This window comes from Narcine bancroftii, chromosome 10 (genome assembly GCF_036971445.1).
Source record: "Narcine bancroftii isolate sNarBan1 chromosome 10, sNarBan1.hap1, whole genome shotgun sequence".
Taxonomy (NCBI): Eukaryota; Metazoa; Chordata; class Chondrichthyes; order Torpediniformes; family Narcinidae; genus Narcine; species Narcine bancroftii.
The window spans coordinates 64388387-64404126 of record NC_091478.1 but is presented as its reverse complement, the minus strand read 5'-3'; the positions used below and the strand labels follow the sequence as shown (position 1 = coordinate 64404126).

General features: G+C 41.4%; 1 protein-coding gene across 4 annotated transcripts in view; it reads left to right on the top strand.

Moving 5' to 3' along the window:
• LOC138744643 (cyclic nucleotide-gated channel beta-1-like) overlaps nucleotides 1-15740 on the top strand; it is an 85846-nt gene that overhangs the window by 65141 nt on the left and 4965 nt on the right. For 3 of the 4 annotated variants that reach the window (XM_069901110.1, XM_069901109.1, XM_069901112.1), the window contains 5 exons: nucleotides 901-998; nucleotides 3038-3121; nucleotides 5462-5580; nucleotides 6488-6634; nucleotides 10259-10445. In XM_069901110.1, the coding sequence (XP_069757211.1) occupies nucleotides 901-998; nucleotides 3038-3121; nucleotides 5462-5580; nucleotides 6488-6634; nucleotides 10259-10445 (635 nt within the window). Of the gene's footprint in view, nucleotides 1-900; nucleotides 999-3037; nucleotides 3122-5461; nucleotides 5581-6487; nucleotides 6635-10258; nucleotides 10446-15312; nucleotides 15464-15740 lie in introns of those variants that run through there. The other variant, XM_069901111.1, reaches the window with a different exon arrangement.

Sequence of the window (15740 nt, the reverse complement as noted above, 5' to 3'; positions counted from 1 at the left end):
CTTGCTTCACGCCATTGTTAATGGAGAAGGGTTCAGAGAGCTCATTGCTGTATCTGACCCGACCTTGTTGGTTTTCGTGCAGTTGGATAATCATGTTGAGGAACTTTGGGGGACATCCGATGCGCTCTAGTATTTGCCAAAGCCCTTTCCTGCTCACGGTGTCGAAGGCTTTGGTGAGGTCAACAAAGGTGATGTAGAGTCCTTTGTTTTGTTCTCTGCACTTTTCTTGGAGCTGTCTGAGGGCAAAGACCATGTCAGTGGTTCCTCTGTTTGCGCGAAAGCCGCACTGTGATTCTGGGAGAATATTCTCGGCGACACTAGGTATTATTCATCTTGTCCATCTTCTGAAATACTTAATATTGTCCATCTTAAACCTGTCCATCTTCTGAAATACTTAATATATTCACAGATCACTGCCAATTTAATTTGATCTGTCCCCCAAAAGACAATCTTCTTTTCCCAAAAATTAACATAGTCAACTCTGTAAAGCTCCACATTCTTCCACTGGTGAGGAATTAATATAACATGTAGTGGTGGCAGTTAAGTCTAGAATCTTGGCTATTGATCCAGAAATGTGATCAAAATCCCTTGATAGTAGTTGTGGAATTTAGCTGGATAGAACAGGCTGAACAGTTAACTCACGGTCCCATGGACACAAATTTGATTCTGATCAACAGTGCCGTCTTTGTAAAGCTTTTCCTGTGGCGCAATGTCCTTCCTCCAGGTAGTCTAGTTCAAACAATTATCGATGATTATTAATATATAATTGTTTGGAATTAAAATGAGTTTTAGAGGTAGAGTACAAGGCATCACAGATGGGAGTTCAAGGCCAAGTTCATCGAAGTCTCATCACTCTGGTTGAATCCTAATTCTGTCTCTCTTCTCTCATTGTGTCTCCAGATGAAACTGAGCTGTTGGTAGAGCTTCCTGATAAAATGAGGCTGGATATCGCCATTGATGTTAACTACAGCATCGTTAGTAAAGTAGCTCTCTTTCAGGTACTAAGATAGCCAATAGGGTCAGGTGGAAAAGGATTGAGTAAGGGGGACTTGTGTGTCTCTAGAAGGGAAAAGGTAGATGGAACGTGCAAAAGTGAGTGAGCAAAGCCTGTCAAGCAATGTTAAAATGTACGCCTGCTGACCAAAGACACATTCAGTACATACTGAAAAATCACAATGGCAAATAGAGCTCTGCACTTCAACTTAGCTAAAAGCACCTTGCCTGTTTCAGAGCAAAGATTTCTAAATCTCTATTCAATAACATTTGATTTGTTTAGCTTATTTATTAATCAAATAAAGGGATTTTAGCCCCAGGAAAAGATGACTTGGTCATAGTTGGGAATGGGGATATTGGCATGGGGGTGAGTAAAAGTTCTGATTTTTATATTAGAAACTGGTCCAGTGCTACCAATACACTGAGGTTTATCGGAAGTATATCTCTTTTACTCACGAGAAGCTGACTCAATCAAGCTGTTGATTGACTGATGGGCATTGGTGGGTACAAATAACAGCCTTGAAGAATGCGCATTATGTGTTTTGAAATAATAGTTAAATTGGCACCAAAATTTAATTTGAGTAACACTGCTTCCTGGGGCTCAGGGGAAAGTAGATGAATTTTGCAAACATCTGTATTTAGACATACCATTTCCCCATCTGAATAAAATCTCAGTTACTGAAGCTACTGTCTCAGTACTCTCTCACAAATGTCTGATGGAGTGTGCTAAGCAGAGTGCAGTTTTAATGAACATTGGACAGTAAATTGTCACGGTCAAACAATGAGGAATATGTTAGCTCATCATGAGTGGAAGATTACCAGTATATATGGCAGTGGGATGGAAGAGTGGAGAAAGGGCTGGAGAGGAATTAAGGTTGCAACATCAATTTCCCATTTCACAGAGTTTATGGATCAATCACTTTCCTTGATCTCTTAGAAGGCCGGTATGTTATTATTTACAAAATTAAACAATATTTCAACTAAAATCTATACGGTTCTTGCCATTATAGACAGTGTATTACATTTTCATTTTTTAATTTTTTGGATTAAAGTAGTGTTTTTTTTATAAACACACTGCATGGGTTCTGCCTTTTTCTTCACTTTGTGCAGAGACTATGCGGAGGAGGCAGTACACAGTAGCCAACCAGAGAATTCTAGGTCCTTGGATTATGCAGCAGAACATCTCTGGGTTTGGTTGCTCCCTTCCATTGGAAGAATTGTGGATTTTGGATGGAACATCTAACTCCTTTCCATTAGTTGATGATCCTTCAACACCAGCTATTGCCAGTCCTAGTGTCTGTCCCTGGAAGCAGCATAGTCCCTTGTGGTATCAAAGCAGTGAATTTTGCTCCAGGCCACATAAAAACATTCCTCTCTCCAGCCCTCCCAGCAGAACATCAGTGGGCTTCCAGACTGAGGTTGTCACATCCAATGGAGGCAGCCCACCTCCAGTCCCGACCTTCCTCTTGCTTTGCACTTCTGGAAACCTGGGCACAAATCAGTAAATGAGTGGCAAGGTGTCTCTTCGACAACACAAGTCTGACTCCGAGACAAACGCATCAGGTTACAAAATGGTTGGAAGGTGTACAAATAGTGGATGACTGATTGGGAAGATGCTCCTGTGCTGCATACTCCCGTGTTAAGTAGGAATAAAGGATCAGGCAATGAAGGACACTTAGCAGTATGATAGGGGGACAGATGGGGTTGCTTGTTGCCATAAGCTGTAGCCTTATCCATTTCATTTTTCAATATCCAGTTCCCTTTTACCACAGAATTTGCCACTTTTTAAGGTAATGCATTCCAACTTCTAACAATTAAGTATTAAAAGAAAATTCTCTGCAACATTACTTTATTTCCAACTATATTAAATGTCCATCTTCTTGTATTAATTCACTTGCCAGTGGAAACAATAAATATGTAAAAATACCAAAACCCTTCATCCTCTTTGAGCCTCATCTTAACAACTCTTACGTCACTTTGTGTTATGTTTCTTTTCACCTGATGAAATAGCAAGTTTAATTCTATGTGTTTGACCTCTGTGCAGGGCTGTGACAGACAGATGGTTTATGACATGCTGAAGCGACTCAAGTCAGTTGTGTATTTACCTGGAGACTACGTGTGTAGGAAGGTAACCATATAACCTCTAAATAAGTCTATTAAATCAGCATCCTTAACAAACTACCAGTTTATATCTGGCATAGTTACAGGCCATTTGGTGTATGAGTCTGCATGCATTACTTTGCATTTAGCTGTGTGGAACTCTGCAAGTTTATTAATATCTTATTGGATATTAATATCTAAATATCTTATTTATTGTAATTCTCAGTATTGATTCTCTCCTCTCCCCCCAGTGTAACATCATCTGTAAATTTAGAAATAGTGTTTTTGATTACTGTCTAAATCTAAATATCAGTGGTTCCAGGACTGAACTTTGTGGAAGACTTGGATTTACCACTGCCATTACAAATTGCTACCCTTTACTGCCATTTTCTTTTCATCTTGAAGCCAACCAGCAAAATCTCTTCAGCTGGTGGCCCGACTGCAATATTGCGATAGGACTATGTTTTTAGTGGTAGTTTTTGAAGCAGAAAAAACAATGTGTGTCACCAGTTCCCTGCTCTTCTTTCCTTGCTCTGCTGGTGGGAACTGATAATCTTGGTACAAGGGAAGAGTGTTATCACTGAGCCAAGGTTGATCCAACAAGCTTTTCCATAACTTTGATCATAGCCATCCTTTTAAGCTAACACAACATGGCCCATTTTAATTGGTAATGGGTTTTTCTATTGTACATGCTCGGTCATATGGCAGTGTCGTCCTGCATTCCCATTCTCTGCACAGGCTGGGATTCTTTGGTTGTACTTTGGATTAGAACCAGTGGCTTATTTTACTTCTCTTTCTATTTTTATTTTCACAGAAATTTTTTAATGTATTTTTTGATTTTCCAAAGACTCGTGCAAATCCAATATACAAAATATTACATTCTCTTTCCACATAATACGATTTACAGAGTCCTTATTTCCCCCTCCTTACACCCTCCCCTCCCTATCCCTTAAATTATACAAATACCAAAATATAAAAATACAGACATTCAAAAACCTCCTAAATGCAGACAAAGGCAATGATTCTCTTCGAAGCTGGAGGACCTCGGATGTTAAATAAAAACAGGTAGGGGTAAAATCACACGTCGTCTGCACCACATTCCCCATTTCATACTCTTAATTATTTACCTGCTGGGATGGATTGTTTATTTTCTCTTATTCAGGCGGGGGGAGGGCGGTGGGGTATGAATTATATCTGTGCACCCTATTTGCCTCAGATACGGTTGCAACACTTCAACGAATGTGTCAAATCTCTTCTGTAAATTGTAGGTAATTTTCTCCAGGGGAAGGCAACACTGTATTTCCACATTCCGTCGTGTGATATTTAACTGGGAATTGAACTTCCATGTAACCGCTATACACTTCCTAACTACTGACAAGGAGACCTTCACAAACTGAATTTGGTGTTTGGACAGTATAAACTGTACTTACCCAATGTCCCCTAGAAGGTACAACTGAAGATCCTGTGGAAAATCCACCTTTGTAATTTTGTTTCAGAGTGTCGTCCAAGTCTTCCCAGAAGGATCTCTCCCTTGTATATAGCCAGGTGGAGTGGACAAAGGTTCCTACCTCCACAATGCACCTAAAGCACATTTCCAAAATTTCTGGCTTTAACTTGTGTAATTTTTTATCAGTGTGAGGTATAGCTGATACAAGAAATTATATTGCACCAGCATGTGTTTGGCATTAACAATTCCTGTCAGGCTATTCAAACACAAATCTTCCCACCATCATTCATCAATGTTATGCCCAAGTCTGACTCCCATCTTTCCCTTGACTTCACTTTGGATTATGGAATACATCCTTGAGATAAATTTACACACAATCCCCTTTTGAATTAGAGTCTCCATGTCACTACAGTCAGGCAGAGGCATTGTTGATCCAGTTTGTCCCTTAGGAAGGATCTTAATTGCAAAAAGCAAAAGAATGTTCTATTCAATAACTCATATTTAGTCCTCAACTGCTCAGTAATTTTCTTTCTTTAATCCTAGACCATTATGAATTAAAGAACATAGTTTATATACACCATCATTAAAATGGGATAAAATTATTTTTTCATTAGTTTTTCTTTATTGAGCATTATGCTCTTATCTCTGATTTGTTTAACATCCAAGCAGAATAGTCTAGCCATAAATTGTGAATAAACCCACACGTTCTCCTATCTACACAGATCAATTTGAATCAATTTGGAAGCTTCTGAGTGAATACAAGATGTACATCCAATCTGATTTACATGCCACCCAACTCACTTTCCATTGACAGATTAAGGTGTAAAATGGCTCAGTAAAATAATTAATGGATGAGGTATGCATGTTTATGAATGTTCCTAACATACTTTAACCTGCACCTGAACTAAAACTTCATTTCAGGGAGAGATTGGGAGAGAAATGTACATCATTAAAGCCGGTGAAGTCCAGGTAGTCGGCGGCCCGGATGACAAGACTGTGTTTGTGACTCTACGAGCAGGTTCAGTATTTGGTGAGATCAGGTGAGGCTCCATGGACTTCTCTGTGGCCAGTTCAGAATCAAAGTTCCTTTTCAGATTTCAGATTTATTGTCAAGAGTACATACATAACATCACATACAACCCTGTGATTCTTTTTCCTGCAGGATTCACCAAATTAAATGTACACTTCACCAAATTTTTTTTAAAAAATCCTCTCAAATTAAATCAGTAATGTCTTGCAGTGGCATCATCCTTGAGAAAATATTAGAGAAAACTTTTTTTTTCAGGGACAAAATATTTGACCATCAGTTTAAACACTAGTCAGGTAGACAGGCACAGTCCGATACTTCAACCAAGAAAGCACAGGGATTTATTATAGCTAGCCCTCATCCAGTTTATGTTTTATGTCATTTTCAACTGCCATTCATTGTCAGATTACAATTAGATACTATTAAGTTATAATTAGTAACAAGTGGATGATAGTGGGATATCAGAAGATTACATTTAGGAACTTGTAGCCTTTCCAGTTTCTCCACGTGGGAGCTGGGATAGTGAGTGCAACCCATCATTGATCAGTTACTGAGTCTAACATTGGACCTATCTATTGGGGTGAACCTTTAGTGGACTAAAAAAATTGACTTCTCAAATAGATGTATTCTCGTAATCATGTCTCTACTATTGAGTTTTCTTTTTCAATCTTTTTATTGGTTTTAACAAATGCAAAATACATAGGTACATATGGTAATAATAAAGTAAATTAATATCAAGTTACAAGTATCAAATAACAATGAACAAGATACATATGAACCCATGTAATTACATGGGGAAAATTGTAAAAGAGAAAATGTCTATACTATCGAGTTTTTAAATTTAAAAAGGAGTGTTTGAATGATTGAAGAATCTGAGGATTTTCAGCTGTCCTCACCTCTCACTTTTATTCATCTTACAGTTTGCTGTCAGTGGGAGGAGGGAATCGGCGGACTGCAAATGTTGTTGCTCATGGATTTGCAAACCTTTTCATCCTCAACAAGAAAGACTTGAATGACATTCTAATCCATTATCCAGATTCCCAGAAACTGCTCCGAAAGAAAGCTAAGTTCGTGAAAACTGTTTTAATAATTACTGTTTTATCCATGTAATAGATGGATATCCTTTTGTTATGAGTCATTTTATGCAATTAAGTGTAATTCTACAGGAAACCATAGAACACTACATCACGGAAACAGGCCCCTAAGCCCATCTCATCCAAGCCAAACTATTATTCTGCCTAGTTCCATTGACCTGGGCCTGGACCATAGCCCTCCCATCCATGTACCTATCGAATTCTTTTCTTAAATGTTGAAATTAAGCCCACATTCACCACTTTAGTGGGCAGATCATTTCACACGCTCTCCACTCTTTGCATGAAGACATTCCCCCTAATATACCTTTTAAATATTTCACTGTTCACCCTTAGCCCATGTCCTCAAGTTACAGAAGAGATTGTAAATCCAAACCTCAGTGCTAGCTGCTTTTTGTTCAGTGCACTTTATCCAGGCAGCTCAGAGAGAGATCAAGTAGTTTGCCATGGATGTACCTCTACTAGGCAATGGCTGGTTTCAATGGATTTGATTTGCCTCCAATGGGAGTTCTGCTGTTGCAAACAGGGTGAAGTAGGAATTCCACCAGCTTGTTCATTGCGTCTGTCACTAATGTCAGAAAATGCTAAGTAATTTGAATACATCTGGAATGCTTACTGCAAGTAACACCACCTCTGTTAGGGAGCCTGCCAGAGGGAGGATGCAGAAACTCTAACCTGCTGCAGGGTTTGAATCAAAAACAGAAATGCTGGGTGGCTGAGTTCTTCTTTCCGGTTTTGTTTCAGATTCTAACATCTGCATTATTTGTTTTCCATTACAGCAGGATTTGACTCACTACTGTGATATTTAAATTCCACATGTAAAGTTCTTATCCAAACCACAATGCTAGCTGTTTCCTGTCCATGTAAACCCTGACCATACAACTCAGGAGATCAATAATTGGAAGCATTGATAAAAGCATAAACTTTTGGTACCATATTACTGAGAGGTGTGTCTAGATCCACAATAGAAGCTGTGACATGGTAGAGCGTGCATTTCTGGAGTTTAGATAAGCCTGTGGGCAGATCAGAATGATTTAAATGTTTGAACATCCACATGCAATGGAGTAATCTGACAACTTCATGTTTGAAAGGGAGTGAGTTTTTTCAAGTGTATTCAAAGTTTTCAATAATGAGGCCATACTAAATTCAGTAATGATCTCAATTCACTTAACAATGCAAAATATCTTCAGAATATTTCAATAGTAATTATAATTTTATTACATCTATCAATGTTTGAGAGGGAGAAAGATAAAATAGCCAAGATTCTTGATCTAGGTCAGGGGTGTCAAACTCAAATTCACGGAGGGCCAAAATTAAAAACTTGGACTAAGTCGATGGCCGAACTAAATATTTATTGAAAATTTTCAACAACATCTGCATGTTTTCTCTTCTTTCAACATAGGTAATGTTAAACTTTAGGATATAACTTTAGGGGGATAATGTTACAGGTCAGGAGTAGGTAGCTCAAGTTCACCCTTTGCTTGACCTGAGGGAAACATATTTGGTCCCTGTGGAGATGTAGTCAGCATTCACAGGCTGTGTCCATTTTGGCCTGCATCAGGACTCAGCATTTCCTGCTCACTCCTCAGGCTCTAGGCCTCTATTCACCCTCGACCCACCATCCTTCTACCTGACCAGTCCTTTACCTAACCTCTACTCACCCCTCACTCCACTCGCTCTGCCTCTACCCATCCCATCCTATACACGCCCCTCTACTGCCTCTCCCCTCAACCTGTTCCTCCCTCTACCCGTCTCTCACCCTCTAATCACCCCTCCCCTACTCGCCCTTCCCCTCCCCTTTTACCTCTTCCCTATCCACCCCTCCTTCTACTTATCCCTCCCTCTAACTGCCCCTCGCACCACCATAACTTCCCCTGCCCATTACTCCTCACCTACACCCTCTGCCCACCCCTGCTTACCCACCCACTCATGCCCAGCGCGCTGCCGATCAGCCTTTGCGGACAGCCACCATCTATCTCTCCACGTGCAGGGCCGAACCAGCCGTCCCTGGGGTCTGCGCGGGTGCAAGCGCTGAAGGCCGTGGCGACCGGGAGAAGTGCGCTCGCGCTGTGGAAGGGCCGTTCGGTGCCAGTCACGCGGGGCTCGCGCTGCCCGGGGGCCGTGCACAGCCTGCCATGCCCGTTGCGCCGACAGGAAATCACAGGCGCTCGCCCATCCGCCGCACCGCTCGACAGGTGGGAGAAGTGACTGATTGTGTGGGGAGCCTTCCAACTGGCTTGCGGCTGATGACATCGACAGACTTCTCGTGTTACAATTTCTCGTGTTACAATGGGGAAGGATGTGCAATGAAGGGGGAGGATGGTGGGGGTGACATTACCAAAAAACAGTATCGGCTCTCGCTGCAGGGTGGGCCACCTCTAATACATTTTTGAAATGATCTTGCGGGCCAAATATAATTATATCGCGGGCCAGAGTTTGACATGTGTGATCTAGGTTATTGAGATTTAACCCAATGAGACAATCTTTCCACAATACATTCACTGGTAAAATGGCAGAAAATCATCAGGAAATTTTGAGAAAAGTATTTAGTGTGTTACAGAACTAGTTTTAATTCAACCTCTTCCTTAAAAATATTGATTCTCTTTGCCAACATTTCAAATGATAATGAGGTGAAGGGAATGCAATATTGAATTATAGGCAAAGCAGCTAAAATCTAATTAAATGGCAGAACAGGCATGAAATTAAAAATGACCAACTCTTGCTCCTATCTCATGAATTTGTATTCCACTCTTAAACATGGATTTGAGAAGGAAACACAAAATTATTAGCCTAAAAAATGGGGTTGATCATGAATTAGTGCAAACCATCATTAGGGATGGAACAACTATGTAAATATTTAGAAAGTGCTCTGGGAGAAAAGGAATATAATTGCAAAATGTAGGATGCCCAACAAATCAGTTTATTTTTTTAAGAATAATATATTGACCTTGATAGCTGTCAGATTAATACAGAACTCTAAGGATGCATTTACATTATATTTTTGAAAATTTGATTTAAATTTCCACATATGCATTAAAAATTATGCACCGATTGTCTGTTCAAAATAATAAATGGATGCATTTACATTGAGAGCTTACACAAACAGGTCATATTCCATGAAATTTGAAAGATATGGGGAGGATTTTATTGATGTTTTCAAGATATTGAGCAACTGTTAGGGTAAAAAGGGAGTGTATAACCAAGAGATGTGGTCTAAAAAATAGACACAGGCTCTTTTAGAATTAATTTGGAAATCACCTTTACAGTAGCAGTTTGAAAATCCTTACAAAAACTGAAATTGATGCCAAGTCACTTGCTAATTTAAAATCTAAGAGTGATAGGTTTCAAATCCAGTGAAAATCTGTCAATGCAATGTCCCCAAAATGGGTAACACCACTGACAAACATTGGTCTACATTTTAGCCCATAACTGTGTAACATGACTAGTGAATGTTACTGTTGTCAGCAGCATTGTTTGTTAATGTTGGTGCAATCAATGCCTCTTTAATTCAAATAAGCACAGTACTGGTTGCTTTTGAATAGATTGCATTTTATATTGATAAGATTTTATCAAGTAATTACTTTTGCAATTTATTTGCAGGAAACTTCTTTCTAAAGATGGTGGAAAATCAGTAAAGCCAGAAGCAAAAGGATTCCAGCATATCATTCCACCCAGACCAGAGACTCCAAAATTATTCCTTGCAGCCCTTTCAGTAGCAGGCAAATATGGAATCAAGGGAACATTCTCTCTAATTAAAAGGAAGCTTGCTGAATCTGCCAGCATGCAGGTAGGATTATGAGAAGGTTTTCTAGAAACAAATATTCTTGTTTTATTAATAGGTATTAAAAAGTTAGGCAGGTTAAAATAATTAATTACTCTACAAATTGACAGCTTAAACAGCTCCTGGGAGACCATGTTAAGGAGCTGGAACTTGGATGAATTCAGGTTCATTCATAAGGCAGGTCAGGAGGAGCTTTAGGGAGGCAGGTAACTGGGTGACTGTTAAGAGAGGAAAGGGGAAGAGGCAGACAGTGCAGAGCACCCCTGTGGCCATTCCCCTCAACAACATATACTGTTTTGGATACTGTTGGGGGGGTAACAATCTACGAGGGGCAAGTCATGGTGGTCACGGCATTGGTGCAGAGGCTGGCCCCCTTGGCTCAGAAGGAAGGGGGGAGAAGAGGAGAGCTATGGTAATTGGGAACTCATTGGCTAGGAGAGCAGATAGGAGGTTTGGTGAATGAGATCGAGGCTCCTGGACAGTATGTTGTCTCCCAGGTGCCAGGGTCAGGGATGTCTCTGATTGAGTTCAAAGCATTCTGGAGGGGGAGGGTGAATAGCAAGATGTTGTGGTCCACATGGTGACCAGTGGCAAAGATAGGAGTAGGGAAGTGATCCTGAAGAAGGAATATAGGGAGTTGGGAAAGAAGTTGAAAAGCAGGACCTCAAGAGTGGTAATCTCAGGATTGCTGCCTGTGCCATGCGCCAGAGAGGGAAGGAACAGGAAGTTGTGGCAGATGAATGCGTGGCTGAAGAGTTGGTGCAGGGGGGCAGGGGTTCAGATTTCTGGATCATTGGAATCTCTTCTGGGGAAGGTCCGACCTGAACTGGAAAGGGACCAATATCCTGGCAGGCAAGTTTGCTTGAGCTGTTGGAGAGGGTTTAAACTAGTTTGGCAGGGGGGTGGAAATCAGAATGTGAGTGCAGAGATAAGGGTAGAAGGACAAAAGCATGATGCTAGGTGTTCTGAGATGGTGAGGAAGGACAGGCGGGGGACAAAACATAAATGTAACAAATGTGTCCATTTCAACACTAAGGGTATTAGGAATAAAGAGGATGAACTTGGATGGATCAGTCCGTGAAACTACAATGTTATGGCAGCTAATGAAAGTTGGCTGGAGGAAGGGCAAGATTGGCTGATGCACGTACAGGGGTTTAGGTGTTTTAAAAGGAATAGGATGGGAGGTACAAAACTGCAGGGAGTACCATTACTGGTCAGGGATAGTATCGCGGCTATAGAAAAGGAGGATGGTGCACTGGGAGTATCCACTGAGTCGGGGTGGGTGGAAGTCAGAAATAGGAAGGGAACTATCAATTTGCTGGGAGCAGTCTATTGTCCTACAAATAGCTCTTGGGAGACCTAGAAACAGATTAGCAGGCAGATTTTGGAATGGTACAGAAAATACTAGGTTGTGGTTATGGGTGATTTCAATTTCCCTAATATTGACTGGTACCCCTAACTGCAAGAAGGATAGATGGGGCTGAATTTGTCAGATGTGTTCAAGAAGGATTCATGACACAGTATCTTGACTGGCCAAAGAGAAGTGAGGCCATATTAGATCTAGTTCTACATAATGAACTGGTCAGGTGGTGGACCTCTCTGTGGGGGAGTATTTTAGAGAGAGTGACCGCAACTTCCTTCGCTTCAGCATAGCTAAGGAAATTGATAAAAACAGACAAAATGGGGAAGGGCTTAACTGGGGAAGGGCTAATTATGAAGGGATGAGGCAGGAACTAGCGAAAGTAAATTGGAAACAGATGTTCAAGGGTGAAAGCACAGAAGTAATATGGAGGAAATTTAGGAACCACTTGTGTTGGGTTCGGGATAGATTTGTCCCACTGGGACAAGGAAAAGATGATAGGAAAAGGTGACAAAACATGGTGATAAAACAGGTGAGACAACTAGTCAAGAGGAAGAAGGAAGCAGGAAACAGGAAGGGATCATGAGAAATGTACAGTAGCCAGGAAGGAGCTAAGAAAGGACTTAGGATGGCTTGAAGGGGGCATGAGAAGCCTTGGCATGTAGGATTAAGTAAAAACCCAAGCCATTCTATGCATATGCGAAGAACAAAAGGATGATGAGAATGTAGTGGGGTCGCTAAAGGATAAAGGAGGCAACATGTGCCTGGAGGTGGAGGAGGTTGGGGAGGTCCTAAATGAATACTTTACTTCAGTATTCACAAGCGAAAAGGACCTTGATCAGGGTGAGGTCAAAATAGAACAGACTTTTTTGCTGGACAATTTTGAAATTCAGGAAAAGGAAGTGCTGGATCTGGCCCTGGAGCCAGATGTGATATACCCCAGGATGCGGTGGGAAGTGGGAAAATGATAGCTGGGACAATTGCTCTGATCTTTGAATCCTCTTTGACCCCGGAGGGCGGGGGTTGCCGGAGGATAGGAGAAAGTAAAATGTAGACCCTTTGTTTAAAAAAGATAAAAGATAATGGGGGAATCCTGGGAATTATAGACCAGTATGTCTTGCAAACTATGGATAGGATCTATGAGAATTTAGAGAAGTACAGTGTGCTCAAGGATAGTCAGCATGCTATGTGAAGGGAAAATCATGCCTCACGTTTAATTGAGTTTTTTGAGGAAATAACAAAAGAAATGATGAGGGTAGGTCAGTACATGTGGTCTACATGGATCTTAGCAAGGCACTCAACAAGGTCCCCCATGAGAGACTTGTGGTGCGCTGTCAGTCAGAGGAAAGCACACAAAACCAAAAGACTGTACAACAGCCTTTATTCGACATAAACTTCCACAGAGCCAGCTGTGAGTAGAGCAGCTGTAAACTGAGAATGTCTTTGAAGGGCCGGCTCAGGAGGGTGATTGACACCCGACCAGGTGGGGCTTGGTCTATTCAGGTCAGCTGATTGACAGCCGGCCAGGTGTTGATCCCATGCTCTTCTGCAGATACAGAGGTTGCCCCCTGCAGTAGGCCAGTGGTGTACCACCACAAAGCTCATCCAGAAAGTCATGAGGCATGGGATCAGTGCCTATATGAATAAAAAATTGGCGTGCAGGAAGAAAGCAGAGAGTAGTAGTGGAAGGAAAGTATTCTGCATGGAGGTCGGTGACTAGTGGAGTGCTGCAAGAAGCTGTTCAGGGACCTCTGCTCTTTGTGATTTTTATAAATGACCTGGATGAAGAGGCGGAAGAATGACACAAAGGCTGAAGGTTGTTAAAGGTTACAAGATGATATAGACAGGATGTAGAGTTGGGCAGAAAAGTGACTGATGGAGTTCAATCAAGATAAGTGTGATGCATTTTGGAAGGACAAACCAGAAAGGTTAGGTACAGGATTAATGGTTGGTTACTTAAGAGTGTGGATGAACAAATGGACCTTGGGGTTCAAATCCATATATCCCTCAAGGTCACTACACAGGTTGATAGAATAGTTAAGAAGGCCTATGGGATGCTGGGCTTCATTAATAGGGGGATTGAGTTCAGGAGTAGGGAGGTCATGTTGCAACTCTACAAACCTCTGGTAAGACCGCACTTAGAGTATTGTGTTCAGTTCTGGTCACTTCTTTATAGGAAGGATGTGGAAGCGATGGAGAGGGTGCAGAGGAGATTTACCAGGATGTTGCTTGGATTGGAAAATAAGATTTATGAGACAAGGTTAGCAGAGATGGGACTTTTCTCTTTGGAGGGTAGAAGGATGAGAGGAGACATGATGGAGGTCTACAAGATTATGAGAGGCATATATTGGGTGGCCAGCACCTGTTTTCCAGGGCAGGAACAGCAAACACTAGAGGACAACTATACAAAGGGAGAAATGTTTAGGGGAGACATCAGGGGTAAGTTTTTTTTTAAAAACGCAGAAAGTTATTGGTGCCTGGAATGCCTTACCAGGGATGGTGGTGGAGGCCGGAACAATAGGAGCACTTAAGAGACTCTTAGACAGGCACATGGATGAAAGAAAAGTAGAGAGTTACGGGGTAGGGAGGGTTTAGTACTTTTTTCTTTTTTTAAGGAATGTAAGGGTTGGCACAACCTCAAGAGCCGAAGGGCGTGTACTGTGCTGTAGTGTTCTACATTAAACAACAGGATGACTACAGAAGCTTAGAAGGACATTTAAAATTCACTGACAAACTTCTCCACTGTCATAAGAAACTATTGAAATAATCTAATGGGCTTTGGGTTTCAGGTTTCTGTTCCCAGTGTGTGTGCTGAGTTAGTTGCAATCAATGATAATTATCAGCATGGCTTCCTGCACATGAAAATTGTCCAAACATCCCTGCCAAGAAATTCATCCTTGCAAAGAATCAGGCTTGTTTTATGATTCCACCACAGATAAACAGCATTTCTTAATAGAAATTTTTTCATTGATGTTTTAAAGTGCACAGCAGATGAACTTCTGGCTGGCAGATATTCAATTCAGCTCCTTATTGCCTGCTTTCCCGCATTTTTTATTTCATTGCCTGCACTGGATATGGAAGTGAACTTTACTTGAGCCTTTGCAAGCATAAAAAGTATAAGGACAAAAGGGAAGAATGTTGCATGATTATTTTCCACCATTTATGTCCTAGCAAAACTGAAAAGGTGGAGATTCTCCAGTAGAAGCTCAAAATGGGGTCCTGATGAATTGTTGACAGTGTTTTTCCCATTCAAAATGAACCTGCTTCATGCTAAAGCTGTAGACAATTTTGTTTCCCCACACCCTCCCCAGCAACCACACCTCTCCCACCACCACCAGTCCCAGTTAGGAAATGCTGAAGCTCTGTGTTTGCAAAATTCAAAGTCACATTGTTGAAAAAAGTGACCTCATGATGTAAAATGCAATTAGTAATGGATGCAAACTGGATCTTTGCATCAGCGCTGAGGAACATGAGCATATTACTCTGCTTGATATGGTGATGTTGTGTCCATAGTTGTGGGTCCCCCCAGGATCAGGAGTTCCCGGCGGTCAGGAGCACAAAGAACTCTGGGAGGCGCATGACTTCAGGGGTCGGGCGATTGTGATAGAGCGTCAACTGTAATTATTTAAACTCCTGCGAAGATTCCATTAAACAGTTCTGTTGGTTCAGCTCACAGACAACTTCTGTTGTGCTTTATTCACTGCACCACTCACTACGTTGGTGACCCTGACAGTCTAAACAACATTTTGGACTTCACTATGGATGCACAGAACCCCATTGTGCTCAAACTTCCAGTATTTTGGACCATGCATCCACAAATCTAGTTCAAGCAGGCCGAGGCCCAGTTCCATCTACGCCAGATTACTGCTGACACAACAAAGTACTACTATGTCGTTGCATCGCTGGACCAACACACCACGGGCCGTACTGTCGATTTCTTA